Source organism: Misgurnus anguillicaudatus, chromosome 14, assembly GCF_027580225.2.
Source record: "Misgurnus anguillicaudatus chromosome 14, ASM2758022v2, whole genome shotgun sequence".
In the NCBI taxonomy this organism is placed as follows: domain Eukaryota; kingdom Metazoa; phylum Chordata; class Actinopteri; order Cypriniformes; family Cobitidae; genus Misgurnus; species Misgurnus anguillicaudatus.
Window position 1 is genome coordinate 8,521,334 of NC_073350.2, and position 13,327 is coordinate 8,534,660.

The 13,327-nt window shown below is 38.4% G+C and overlaps 1 protein-coding gene across 27 annotated transcripts in view; it reads right to left on the reverse strand.

The window, feature by feature from the left end:
- The window catches only part of adgrl2a (adhesion G protein-coupled receptor L2a), a 135,697-nt gene that overhangs the window by 102,784 nt on the left and 19,586 nt on the right, over window positions 1-13,327 (reverse strand). For all 27 annotated transcript variants that reach the window (XR_008638708.2, XR_008638707.2, XM_055184420.2 and 24 more), the window contains exon 2: window positions 8,271-8,455. Coding sequence is in view for 25 of the 27 variants with exons in the window: in XM_055184420.2 (XP_055040395.1) it covers window positions 8,271-8,379 (109 nt within the window). In the remaining 2 variants the exon portion in view is untranslated. The remainder of the gene's footprint in view (window positions 1-8,270; window positions 8,456-13,327) is intronic.

Sequence of the window (13,327 nt, forward strand, 5' to 3'; positions counted from 1 at the left end):
AGTGTTTCCCAATCCTGGTCCTCGACGACCCCCTCCCAGAAAGTTTTAGATGTCTCCTTATTTAACACACCTGATTTAACTCATCAGCTTGTTAGGGAGACATGTTAACTATTTTGGAAGGAGGCTGATAAGTTGAATAAGGTGTTTTAAATAAGGAGACATCTAAAACTTTCTGGGAGGGGGTCCTCGGAAACCAGGATTGGGAAGCACTGCTCTAGTGGAATGGATTTGACCGACAACGATTTGACCATATACAGACATAGTGGGTCAAATATCACTGGTCTTAAAAAATGGGTGGGTCTTGTCCCACCCACATATAATGGTTCCGACGGCCTATCCAATTTACAATTTTGCCTAAATTCCTAATTTCAAAATACTGAAGTAGAACTTTTTGGTATGTTGTAAAAAAAACTTGCCTACAGTAATTGATTTATAAAAAAAAACTAAATCAAAAAATGTATAATTTGCTGAATGTTTAGTGTACTTTTTCTTTTGAAAAACATTTTATATATTGAAATATTTACATTTAAAATGGTTGTCAAGACTTTAATTACATTTAAAACAACATGACAATGCAGCTACATGGATGTTGGCTATTTACTAGGAAAGAACTAAAACACAGCCAGATAACATCCTAAGTACCAACAAGTATTTAAGTTAGCACTGTGATTTTAGTTGGCTACACCCCAACATTGATCCCACAATCACAAGTATTTCAGTCTGTTTAAAATGCTTCCACTTTGCTAATCTCCTTTATTATGCCCTAATGAGGGCTAAATGCAAAACAATGCCAATAAACTGCCTTGGTGAATGAGTTTCAGTCACTCTTTCAACACATCCTATCACCACATACACCTTAACGTCTTTATTACCCTGAAACTCTCTTTTGCAAGCTCACGCCCTCTCTGCAAAAATCACTCCCACAGACCAAACCTCTCGGGAAGAGCCGGCAACATAATAACAACTAACTTGTGACTGTCCCGGTTTGATTTTGTGCATGACAAACACCAATCACGAGACAGATGTGTTGAGGCTTAATCCATTAAACCCCACATCTCCTCCCGGTTAAGTCCTAATGAGGATTTAAAGAGCTCGGCCGCAGGGGTCCGTCTGACAACAGACACACCTTGCTGAGCGGTCTGCCCCCGACCCACTGTTCTCCTCTCTTATCGCTCGGATCAGGGAGGAGGGCTGATGAAAGACAGTGAAGACGAATGCGGGCGTATTGACCCCCTGGCCGCTCGGCATTATGGGAAGTCTGATCCCTCGGCCTGATAGAAAACCCCTGGGTAAGAGGGAAAACAAAAAACAGCAGACAAGGAGAAGAAAGGCACAATGAGAGCCGCCTAGTCTGTATTATAAAAGAAAAAACAAAAGGAATCCGAGATCTAAATCCGCGATTTTAATAAAGGAGAGTACAAAGAGGCGAAATAAGGGTTTAGAGAACACAGATATATTGATATTGACGGAACGTCGATAGGAACACAAAGCCCCAGGACTGAGACTGATGGAAATTGGCTTTAGCCACTCAAAGATAATCAGTTTCGCTAGTTTAAATGTTTCCCTACAAAGTGTAACTGCACAGATGGGATTTTGAGGCACGTGAAAGGCTTGTCCACACTTGTTCGTCTCTAAAGGGAACGACACGTTTTCACAGCAGGATCCACGTCATTTAACCAGAGCCTACAGCAAAAGAATCAAATCTGGGAGGAATCTTCTGCATTAGCATTTGAAAAATACCTGGCTTGGGTAAAATGATCTGAAGTAGGTTATTGTAGCATTGCTGGCCTGAAAATCGAATGTATTTAACTGAATGCAGGGGGTTGCGATGTTTTTTTTAATTGCTTTTAACTAAAAGATGTCTATTAAACATTTTGACAATGGCTTGAGATGCTAAACAACACTCTTAGAATGGATGTGTTAAAAACACACAATCAGTGTTACACTAAATGCGTTGTCCCAGAAACCACACATCTCTGTCTTATTATTGATAAGACAAAATGACACGTAATGTGTTAAAATGGCACATAATGTGGTAAAAGCATAACACAAAAAGATGTAAAAAATTACCACATCCTTTCTTATGTTGCGTTTACGCCAGCCGCGGTACAGACGGCAAAAACGCGCTATTCACGCATAGTTGGACGCTTGAACATTTGAGTTCACTCGTTTTATTCGCGCGTGAAAGTCGAGCGTGAAATTCTAGTCATTCGAGACATTTCGTGCCGGGGGGGCGTGGTAATCAAAGGGGCGGGGCGTATGCGTCATGATGAAAATTAAAATATTTTAATAAAATAAATAAATAAAATATGTATTTTTAAAACACTCAAATAAAACTTTATTTTATAGAAACTATGACAAAAAAATTAACACACACTAAATAATTAATGAATTAAATGTTTTTACCTCTAAGGGGAATAGCTGCGTGATGAAGTGAAACTAAAGGGTTAATAAACACAAACTGAAGCAGATGTTGTAGAACGTCTGCCGAACGATGATAGATAGCGCAAAAAAATTGTAAAAACTGATTATTTCCCACTATTAATTACATTATCTTAAAGAAGTCTAACTACTGTAGTATGTAAATATTGCACATAAATAAAGTGAGCAAGAGCGCTCAACAATTATCAAATCAACAGGCACGTGAAACCTAACTAGCAGTTTGCTCAAACATCAAAATCACAAGCCAACTTACTTTAAAATTGCAAGAACTCTAGACTAATACAATAACAGGCTTACATAAACCCAAAACATAAGTCCACTTACAGTTCTCATGGACACGTGTTTTATCAACTGGCTATCCTCCAGACATGATGGACCACGTCTTTATCTCATTTCGGCCGTGTGGCGCTCATGCACGCTCGCGGTGTGAAGCGCGTCTGCGCTATTCACCGAGATGTTTTATCAACTGGCTAGTTATCCTCCAGACATTGACGGTCCGGACCACGTCTTTCTCATTTCCGCCGTGTGGCGCGCGTCCCCGCTCACGGTGTGATGCGCGTACGGGCTATTCTCTGAGATGCACTTGACGGCCTTTTGTGCAGCGAATTATAATTTTTTATTAATTTTTTGGACAACCTAGTTAAGGCGGTAGGGTTTCCAAGCTTAGGCGGGCCGCCTTAACTGAAATATGCAATTTGCGCCGCGCTTACCGTGTGTACCGCGCAACAGGATGCCTAATCGTGTCTTTGCATTGACTTAACATGTAAATCACTCACGCTTGCCGCGTCTACCGTGGCTGGTGTAAACGCAGCATTAGAATGAATCAGCAAAATACAACACAACGACCAGAGATCCAAACCGTCAAGCATGCAAATAAAATAGTGCAGATGAAATGCACATACAGTATGCATCCATTGTGAACAACTGAGTCTACTTTGAGTATACAAAATGCAAATGGATTGACTTTTAAACTTATTCTAAAGGCTAATTATAGGCTCATGTTTAATTATATAGAACCTACAAAGCAACACATTGACGTTTAAAGCTATGTTTTGTCTATTCAGTGCTTTGCTTTTGTGTAAATGTGTTATACTAAAAAGGTTTTTGTGTGCATTCAACTGAACGGCAATTATTTATTTAATATTAACCTATGCAATTATTTGCAATTAATATGATGAGTAGATACTGTATATTATGTAATAATACGGTTTCATTTTAATGTGAATTATTTTTGCGTCCGTCACATTATGCAGAATAGATAGAAATAAATCAAGATAGATAATATAAGCTCAACATATTTCCTGCTAAAATATTCACTAGACACACATGGAGACACATGCACAACCCTGTCAATCACAGACAGCAAAAAGAGTCGCTCTAATTCTGTCTGTGTGAAAGAGTTTAGACTGCGTAACAGCCTAGAGACACAAAAGACAAGAATGAGAGATAAAGAAGAGAGATAAACGAGAGATAGAGAGAGAGAGAGAAAGAGAGAGAGACAACAACAACAACTGAACAACTGTTTCCTATGTGCATTTACCATGCAGTGAATCCTGTTACTGTTTATACACAAACATATATCTCATATATATAGTACACACATATACTATATATATATATATATATATATCTGCCACTGTATGTCACATATCTTTACTGTTAATCAGCAGACATTCAACCGAGGTGTTTAAAGTGGAGACAGACATCTCATCTCAGTCAGGGAGACAGATGGCTCATTTCCGACAGAAAGAAAGACGGCTCACTTCAGACAGAAAGACAGACAGCTCATTTCAGACAAAGTTTGAAGACATGAGAGACAGCAGCTGTCCAAATCAGAAGCCCATTTGGGAAGAAAGATATGATTTTGAGGTTACATACGAGGTAAAGTATATATGTATGTATGCATTTGAAATATGTTAAAGCCAAGCTAAAGTCTTTGATATTCTAATGATGAGATTAGGGAGCATCAAAGTTTGATTTCAAACATTGATTTCATTTTCACTTTTACTAAATGTTATTTCATCATTTGACTTGTAGTCAATATTAAAGATATTACGGTATATTTTCAAAGAATTTTCTTTACATTATGTATGATGATTTTATGTAGAAATCTGTAAATCACAAAAAAATGAATTCAGCTGTGTTTTCACAGAATGGGTTTATAATAAGATATATTTATAGTGCTCCTGTATGGCTCCGTGTTAGAGCATTGCATTAGCACCACTAAGGTCATGGGTTTGAACCCAGGGAACATGCATATGGATAAAAATGTATACCTTGCATTAGACTGCTTTGGATAAAAGCATCTGCCAGATGTATAGATGTCTATGTAAGATGCTAATTTTGGCTTGAAATTGCCTACTTTGGAAATTTTAGTAAAGTTACATTATTTTTTCTTTATACAGGAAATTGTTGGATACAAAGCAGAAATATAAAAATCTCCCATTCAAGAAGAAATAAATTTTTTATAAGCTAAAGTAATCTTCATATACAATACTGTGCAAAAGTCTTACCGTGGGTTCACACCAGCCGCGTTTGAGGCGTCAAGTTCACGTCTACTGCGTCTAGTTTGCTGCTTGAACATTTTGAGTTTACTCGCTTCATTCACGCGTGAAATTCTAGTTATCGAGACATTCAAGCGAAAATGGAAGGGGCTTCTGGGACTCTGCTTGCTTTCTGTAATCACGTCACTGCTAAAGCAAGCTCCTGATTGGTTAACGTGGCACGTTTTCCCGCCAAAGTTTAAATTTGTCAACATTTGAGGCGGAATCGCATCTACCGCGGCACAAATGAGACGTTGCTGTGGGAAATTGCGAGTTGAAAATTTTTAACTACGCGAGACCTCCAGACGCGGGCCAACGCATCTTTACATTGACTTAACATTGAAATCATTCGCGATTGACGTCTCTACCCCGGCTGGTCTGAACGCGGCATTAGGCCACCACCACCAGACTTCTTGTTTTAGAAGTTTTAATGTCCATCCATATTTATTATTCAGTTTATTTTATGATGATACAAACAGAAAATACAGGAAATATGTACACACAAAAATAAAAATAAAATATTTCCGGGACTAAATGTCTTCTTTAGACATCGTCTGTGTTTAGTGTGACCTATCTTGACACATTAAACACATCGAAATTAGGATTTGATCTTATTTAGGTTTAAGAGATCCTGCAGTTTCCTGCTATTGCTCAAGTGGAAGGGGGTTTACCCTTAAAACTTGACACATCTGTTTACATTTTTATACAGTTTTTAATACTATATACACACTTCCTGTATTTTCTGTATGTATTCTATTAAAGACACTGAAAAACAATTATATATGATTACTATAACATTGACAACAAATCTAATTCTGGCATTGTGGCCTAAGACTTTTGCACAGTACTGTATGATGCAAAAAGCACAATAGAGACAGATGAGCTGCTATAGGTAATAAATAAGCTGTTTTTATAAAACAGATCCAAATTCAAAATCAAATTGGATGATCTGCATTCGAAACCCTTGTAAAATATCCATATACAGGGTGTAAGTGCACATCAGCTGAATTTCACCATGCTCCCCCAGCCCTTTCAGATGATGGGATTATTCATCCAAACCCCAGGATTTCCTTATGCTTTAGAGACATGCAAATCGCTGACCTACAGTCCCGTATTTATGCGTATCATGTTCACAATCCCAAATTCAATGGGCATGACCTTTAAATATCTAGAAAGATTGACCAAATCTACAGCTTTGAGGTAAAAACCACAGTTGAAATGGAGGCATCATAGGTCAAGATTGCAATCGGCTTCCACAGCAAAAGAACATCACAAAAAGCTATTCACAGACCCAAACGGGGTAATATATTCGCCTAATAACAGAGGCAGGTGAAAGTTAGCTCTTCATAAAGCAAAAGTTCAACCTTTAATTCTGTTTTGTCAAAAGGCTACAGCGACGAGAGCGCTGTTAATTCTAAGATATGTGATTTGGCTGTCTAAAAGTCACACAGAAGCCGGTCTCAAATGAATTAAAATGGAGATTAAGTGTTTTTATGAATACAGGCGGGCGGCTGGCGGTTCAGGTCACGGTTCCCCGCCATTCGTTCTGAATGAGCTCGTGGCAGAAGGACACAGTCGGATATTATTCGGTCCTTTCCATAATTAAAAAAAAAGAACGGCTCATATTACTCACAATCCTTTGCCGGCAAATTGGCCAGACGTATGAAGCCAAGGTTTCTTTCAAAACTACTTAGCCACCTCCTGAAATAATCCAGCGAGAGTGTGTTCAAAGCAAAACCGTAATTGCTGGTAAATGATGATGTTAATTTTTCAGACAATAAACCTGCACCTCATTACGGTAATATGAAATGAGTCAATAAGAGTCCTGTTGACTTTCATAGCCAGTAATCCCGAGCACAAAAAGCCTTTAGTGATATCGAAACGTTGTGTTGTGGAAATATCCTCGGTAGGGGTACGGTTGGACACGGGAACACATGTATTCACCAAAAATGTATACTTTGGATAAAAGTGGCTGATAAATGTTGATGTATAAAACGGAATGCTGTCTTCCATTGGTCAAGTCCCGCCTTAAACTCACATCATTGGCTGAGCCAGTGTTGCTGTGTTGGGTTGGCAGAGATGTTTTGTAAAGAGCCGTCGAATGTGGATAAGTAATTTATTAACAATATTAGTATTAATAAAGTGGCCATTTTAGTGTCACTTAAATGAAACAGATTACATTACATATTGAATATAGTTTCAGTTTGTTTTCAGGCCTTTAACATTCACTGCCACAATATTAAGACAGCTTCAGCGCTTTTAACATTTATCATAAAACCCTAAGAGATGAATCACTGTTGCGAAACCGAAATATCACTATGATTATCAAATAAGCATTAGGGGCTCAGACTAATATACCATTCAGCATATATACGCTTGATTCATTTATAAAACAGCACAATGCCACATTTCATCCAACGGCAGACGTACCATCAATAAAACGGCTCCACAATATTTCATCACCGCTTTGCATTTCAGCTTCATAAAATACCAAAAAGAGGCAGTTTGAGAAGATGCACAGAATACAAATGAGCTACATCCAAACTTATAGACAGCGTTCGGCCCACGAAATGAAATCAGAGAAAGATGAGATCTGAAGTTTCGAGCATATACTCGAGAGGGACAGGAAATACACCCTCAAGCAATCAATCTTTCCAAGTTTCTGCACAAGCGAAAACTTCCTGCCATTTATGGCTATGGCAGTAACCCATTTAATTCAATTATAAAAATGCATTAAAAAGATATTACGGCGGGGACGGAGTGTAATGAGGCGTGTTTACTTGAGGATATTGTTTATAATGAGCAGTTGTTGGGTTTAGGCCTATAGTTAGAACAGGACATACGAGTAAACAGACGGGGATGAGATGAGGAAAACTCGGAAAAATACGGCGGCAGAAACACTGTGTGGTCTTCCTTTTAATTTAACAGGAAAGAAAAACAAGGCGGGCTTAGTGTTAATGCACACGGCTTTCCGTGAACCTCGGGCTGTGTGTCTGAGAAGAAACAGTCATTATTTAGCCCAGCTATCCCAAATTGTGTCTGCCTTAGAACTCAAATGCATGCAAGCAACTCCGTAAACTCAAAAACCGCAATGAAAAGTGGACACAATCTCAGATATTGCATTAACACACTGGTAAACATCAAACTTTTTACGTTGAAAAAATAACAAAGCAATACATACACTGTTCAAAATGGAAAAGTATTTGGACACTTTTTGGAGATATTAATTCATCCCTAAGTGTCCAAATAATTGACAAAGCCCAATGTAAAGAAATTAACTCTTACCGTCAGAACTCTGTACAACCGTCAAGACGAACACCAGGCCACAGAGAGCCAAAGACTTCCATTCTGAACATCCCATCCTAGCTTTGACCGGTCTCGGTGCCTTCCACATATTTGGGTCGAAATCACTGTAGTCACAACGATCCAGGGAAGTCACTCTCGCAGATAACCATCATTGACCTCCAAGCCTGGAAGAAAACCACAGCAGACTGTCAGCAGTCGATAAAAACCTCCGCGGGCATCCAAACTTCCTCTGTCAAACTCCTCTTGTCAGTTTTTTGATTGTCAATAGCGACAAATTCAGTAATGGACGCCCTCTGTTTGAGACCTGAAACGCCACCTCCCGCATTACAAACAAGGTAGAGAAGAAAGCATTTATCTCACTGTCTGGTCTTTACTCTTCATCTGACCCTCTCCCCCCAAACCCGTTCGTTCGGAGGAAAAACTGGTTTGTTTGACCCTCAGACTGTCCAGAATCTCCTTTGCCTGAGAGCCAAAGATGACTCGGTCAGTATCTCATCTTTAAAATGTTTTCCTTCTCTTCATGTTTACACCCTCCGCCGGTCTCCCATAAAACACACTCAAGGCCTCATGGGAAACATCGTCACTCCGGTAACAAGCCACTTAGGAGCCCATTAAAAACAGTGTGTGCATCCCCCATAGTTCGTTGAAGATACACTAAATATATCTCACCGTCCTTGAATACATCATTGCATTACGAGGCATTTCCCATTGTCTGGTGCTTAAAAAAGTACTGGAATGTATGTTTCTTTAAATGGTGTTTTAGTAGAACGATCAAAGGCAATGCTGATACCCTAAATGTTGATTACTTACACGTAGATTTATGCATTTAGCATAATATATATATATATATTTTTTTTTTTTTTTTTAAGAAAGATTGACTGACTGATTCATTGGGGAACCAAAATGGTTCTTTTATGGCATCACTGTGAGGAACTTGCTGTTGCACTTTTAGTTTAAAGAGTCTACAAAGCCATTTTTACAAGTAGGAATAAAGTTAAAATCTCCTGAGCTTTGAAAGGTTGACTACTGAGAATTATAATATTCTGGGTATGTTTATAGGGTGAGAAAATTAGATTGATAAAACTTTAGTGGCCTGTTTTACATGAACGTGCACAAAGCATTAGCACCCAGCCCAAAGGTATTTGGAAATTTCTGTGAATCCAAGTATCAGTGCGAGTTTTGCTGAGGTAAATAATGACTAGCAAAGCCGTTGTAGTGGCGGTTCACAGCTGGTTAGCTGTGAGGAAAATAAATAAAAGGGCGAGGGTTGATCCCCTAACACAGACGAGGGGTGTTAGACTAAATCAGCGACAACAGCTCCGTACTTTCATATCACGATCTCACGCTGTGAGCGGTTAACATGCTGATCGGTCTCCAGAAGTGGAGTCGCGGACGAAGGCGGCACGCTCCTCATTAAACGCGTCAAGGTCTCTCCCCTCGGTGGGACGCCTTATCTCCCTAAGCCGAAGCAAAGACCGCCGATCAACACCTGTTAAGTGCCTCAAACAAATACAGCTAGGGGAGGCCTGTTGTCGCTGTTGTGTGTGTTTTGTGTTCACAAATGAAATTAACAACTTTAATCATGAGAAATTAAGGCAGATAGCATTCATCTACAAAAGGATTCAGGCAGCAGTGTTTGATCCATGCACATCCTTTGAATTACAGCTGCTGTTTGATGACAAAAGAAATGCAGAATTTGCCGCTTATAAACTAACAACAACCTAAATTTACTTCTCAGTTATGTTTTATATCAAATATCAAATTTGTCTCAGATGTTTTTTTTTTCAAATTCTGTTGGAGAAATTACAGTTAAATAGACACAGATGAAACAATGTTGACAATGAGTACAGAGCTGTAAAAATGATGCAAATGGAATGGCTCGCATAATTCGATCTTGGAAAATTTTGATAAAAAAGTTTGCATTTTAAATCCCTGACTTTGGTATCTTACGCTTTAAAACCCGACAAGTTCAAACTTTTGTGGATTACATAAAAAGATTTAAGTAAACCAACTCAAAATTTGTAAGTAAAAATATTTTTAAATTACAATGAATCCAAAAGTTTTTATTTCATTCATATTTAAGTACACTATACTTAAAACTACTGATTTACCTTTAGTTGTGTTTACCATTTTTTAGAAGTTACAGAAAAAAAACAATGTGACTCATGTGTATATAAGTGTGTAAAATGACTTCACACAGTAATTGTTTATATGATAAAGCAACACATATCCGACCTACAGCCATAAGCACAGGCACTACACTTCTGAACAATGATATCCACAAAACTACAAACAAATACCCTCTTCTAAATCTCCAACATAAAGGAATGTTTAACTAGGGTAGCAAAATTCTGGGAATTTTTAAATGGAATATGGAAATTAACAGGAATATATGTGGATTTATGAAAATTCAACTTCGGAGTTGCCTATAACAGGGAACTTAAATTTACATGATAAAATGTCTGGGTTATTTTTTACCTATAATTGGTAAATATTGGACAGAATACATGCTGGGTTAAAAATTACCCAATGTTGTGTTGTTGTTATGCAACAATAACCCAGCAGATGGGTCAAAACAAACCAGCATTGGGTCAATTTTAACTCAGTGGTGTGTTCTGTCCAACATTTACCCATTATGGGTAATAACCAAGACATTTTTAGAGTGTATGTAAAAAATCTTGCAACATAATTTTGTTTAAAACAACAAGATCGCTCAGTCACATGCACACTGCTTACTAGAGGGATTTCTGAAGGATTTTGATAAAATAAAAGCAGGCTTGATGATAAAAAATAACAATTTATTAAAACAAAGACCAATTTATTTAAAGTAAAAATCTATTATAACAATACACACTACTGTTCAAAAAATTTTTTTTATTTACCTTGCATGTATGTCTGCTTATGATCCAACAAAATGTTTATTTATGTTTGTATATGATATAGTTTATAAAAATCTTCCTAATTTTCCAAATAATTCCCATACATTCCTGTTAAAGGGACACTCCACTTAAAAAAATAGGCTAATTTTCCAGCTCCCCTAAAGTTAAACATTTAATTTTTTACCGTTTTGGAATCCATTACCACTTTTAACATAGCTTAGCATAATCAATTGAATCTGATTAGACCATTAGCATCGTGCTCAACAATAACCAAAGAGTTTCCATATTTTTCCTATTTAAAGCTGGTTTCTTCTGTAGTAACATCGTGTACTAAGAAAGACGGAAAAATTAAAAGTTGCAATTTTTTAGGCCGACATGACTAGGAACTATACTCTTATTCTGGCGTAATAAACAGGGACTTTGCTGCCATACCATGGCTGCAGCAGGCGCAATGATATTACGTGGTTTCGGAATTTGCAAAAAATAACCGGAAACGTACCACCCCTTTGCAACCCTATACTTAACACTGTTGAGTCTTTCTCTTTACCGAAAACCACATAAACTATTATTTAATTAAAAAAATGCTCTTGCAGGCTCATACAAAGCATGCTGGGAACTGGAAATCCTCCTCAACCAATCGTGTTGATTAACGTTAAACTGAAGTAAATTTGCAGCACCAGAATCTTAAGCCTAACTGGAAAATTGAATGACATAACCCTCATCACAACCAACAAAAGTTTGTCATTATTTGCCGTGTTTGTCAAAATGAGGCTGTTGTAATGAAATGACTAAAATTTTACCAAGTTCTTTGACTGATTTTAAGCGGTGAAGTTATTGAACACACATAAAACTTTTAGGTTTGGGTACAGTTTACTCATTTTAATGAGTACATTGTACTGTTCGGGTTTACAATGTGGCATGACCGTCCACAGTATGAGACCCTGTTCTAAAACACTAGAGGTGACGTGAAATTATCCATATCTCCATATGCGTTCTGTGTAATCTCACTGCTGTTTAGAAGAAACAATTGAGATATTAAAGTCATCTCTTTTGTGATTTTTCATCCCTATGGATAAGGACTGTGATGGATGGAAAGGTCTAGACCCGAATAGCTTTTTCACAGCTGTGTACATCTGCTTTAACAGACCGACACCACTCAGGGTTCCTTGACAAAACAGTTGAGGGAATGAAAGAGGAACTTTTAAAGAACATTCCAGTTCTCCAAGCGAGAGGAAAGCCGTTCAAATCAGGTCTGAAAGGCCAGTTTGAGATGTTAATGTGGAAACACAGAAACAAAGGGCAGATGTGTAATTGTGCGACCGTCTTCTCCCCGAGCGCCCAGTGAGACCTACCGGAGAATAGAGGAGTAGTCGTCCATTCAGAGGGTCGGGTGCAGGAATAATACACGAGAGGGGAGGCCTGGGGAGGCGGGGGGGAGTTTACAAACTTTACAATGCGAGATTGACAGCTTGCAAGTCTCGCTTGACCTCTGAATTAACCCCCAAGCTTTCAATGAACTACAAAAAGAGCCGTGAGATTGATGCTCAAAGAATATGACAAGTGTATAAAAAATGGGCTCATAAACACGGACACACACTCCCACATTAACGCTCACGCACACCGCGCCGGGACAAAGCAGACAAACTGACAAGCTAAATATTCATAATACACCATTAGTAATGCACCCAATCGCAGACATTTGCCCGTGAAGGGATTGTTTGTGAGGATCTGTATCTGCGCTGAAATATCAGGTCAGCGATCGAATGACAGCGAGTCCCATCGAGTCAGAAACGTTAGAGGAAATCAATCAGTGGTCCGGGGGTGGGCCAGTTAATGCACAACAACACACGCGAGTCGTCCAAAAAGCGGCCCATCTGATTTCACTGTCACACATTTCACCTTTGCCATCCGGACATTTGCTGGTTTCGTACATTTCAAAACCAAACGAGGAGGAGACGTATTGATGTGACTTCATGTGATGGATGCACTGGGGTTACGTGGATGCACGCTAAGAAATTAATCAGTGCTTTGGGACAATATGACAGACTGAAGCCACAAAAATGCCCTCGGTTTCACAATATTTTAATTCTTTTCTATGCCATTTTTCTGTTTAGTTTGGGTTTATTGCTTCTGCAAACACTATGATGAGCTGTTATT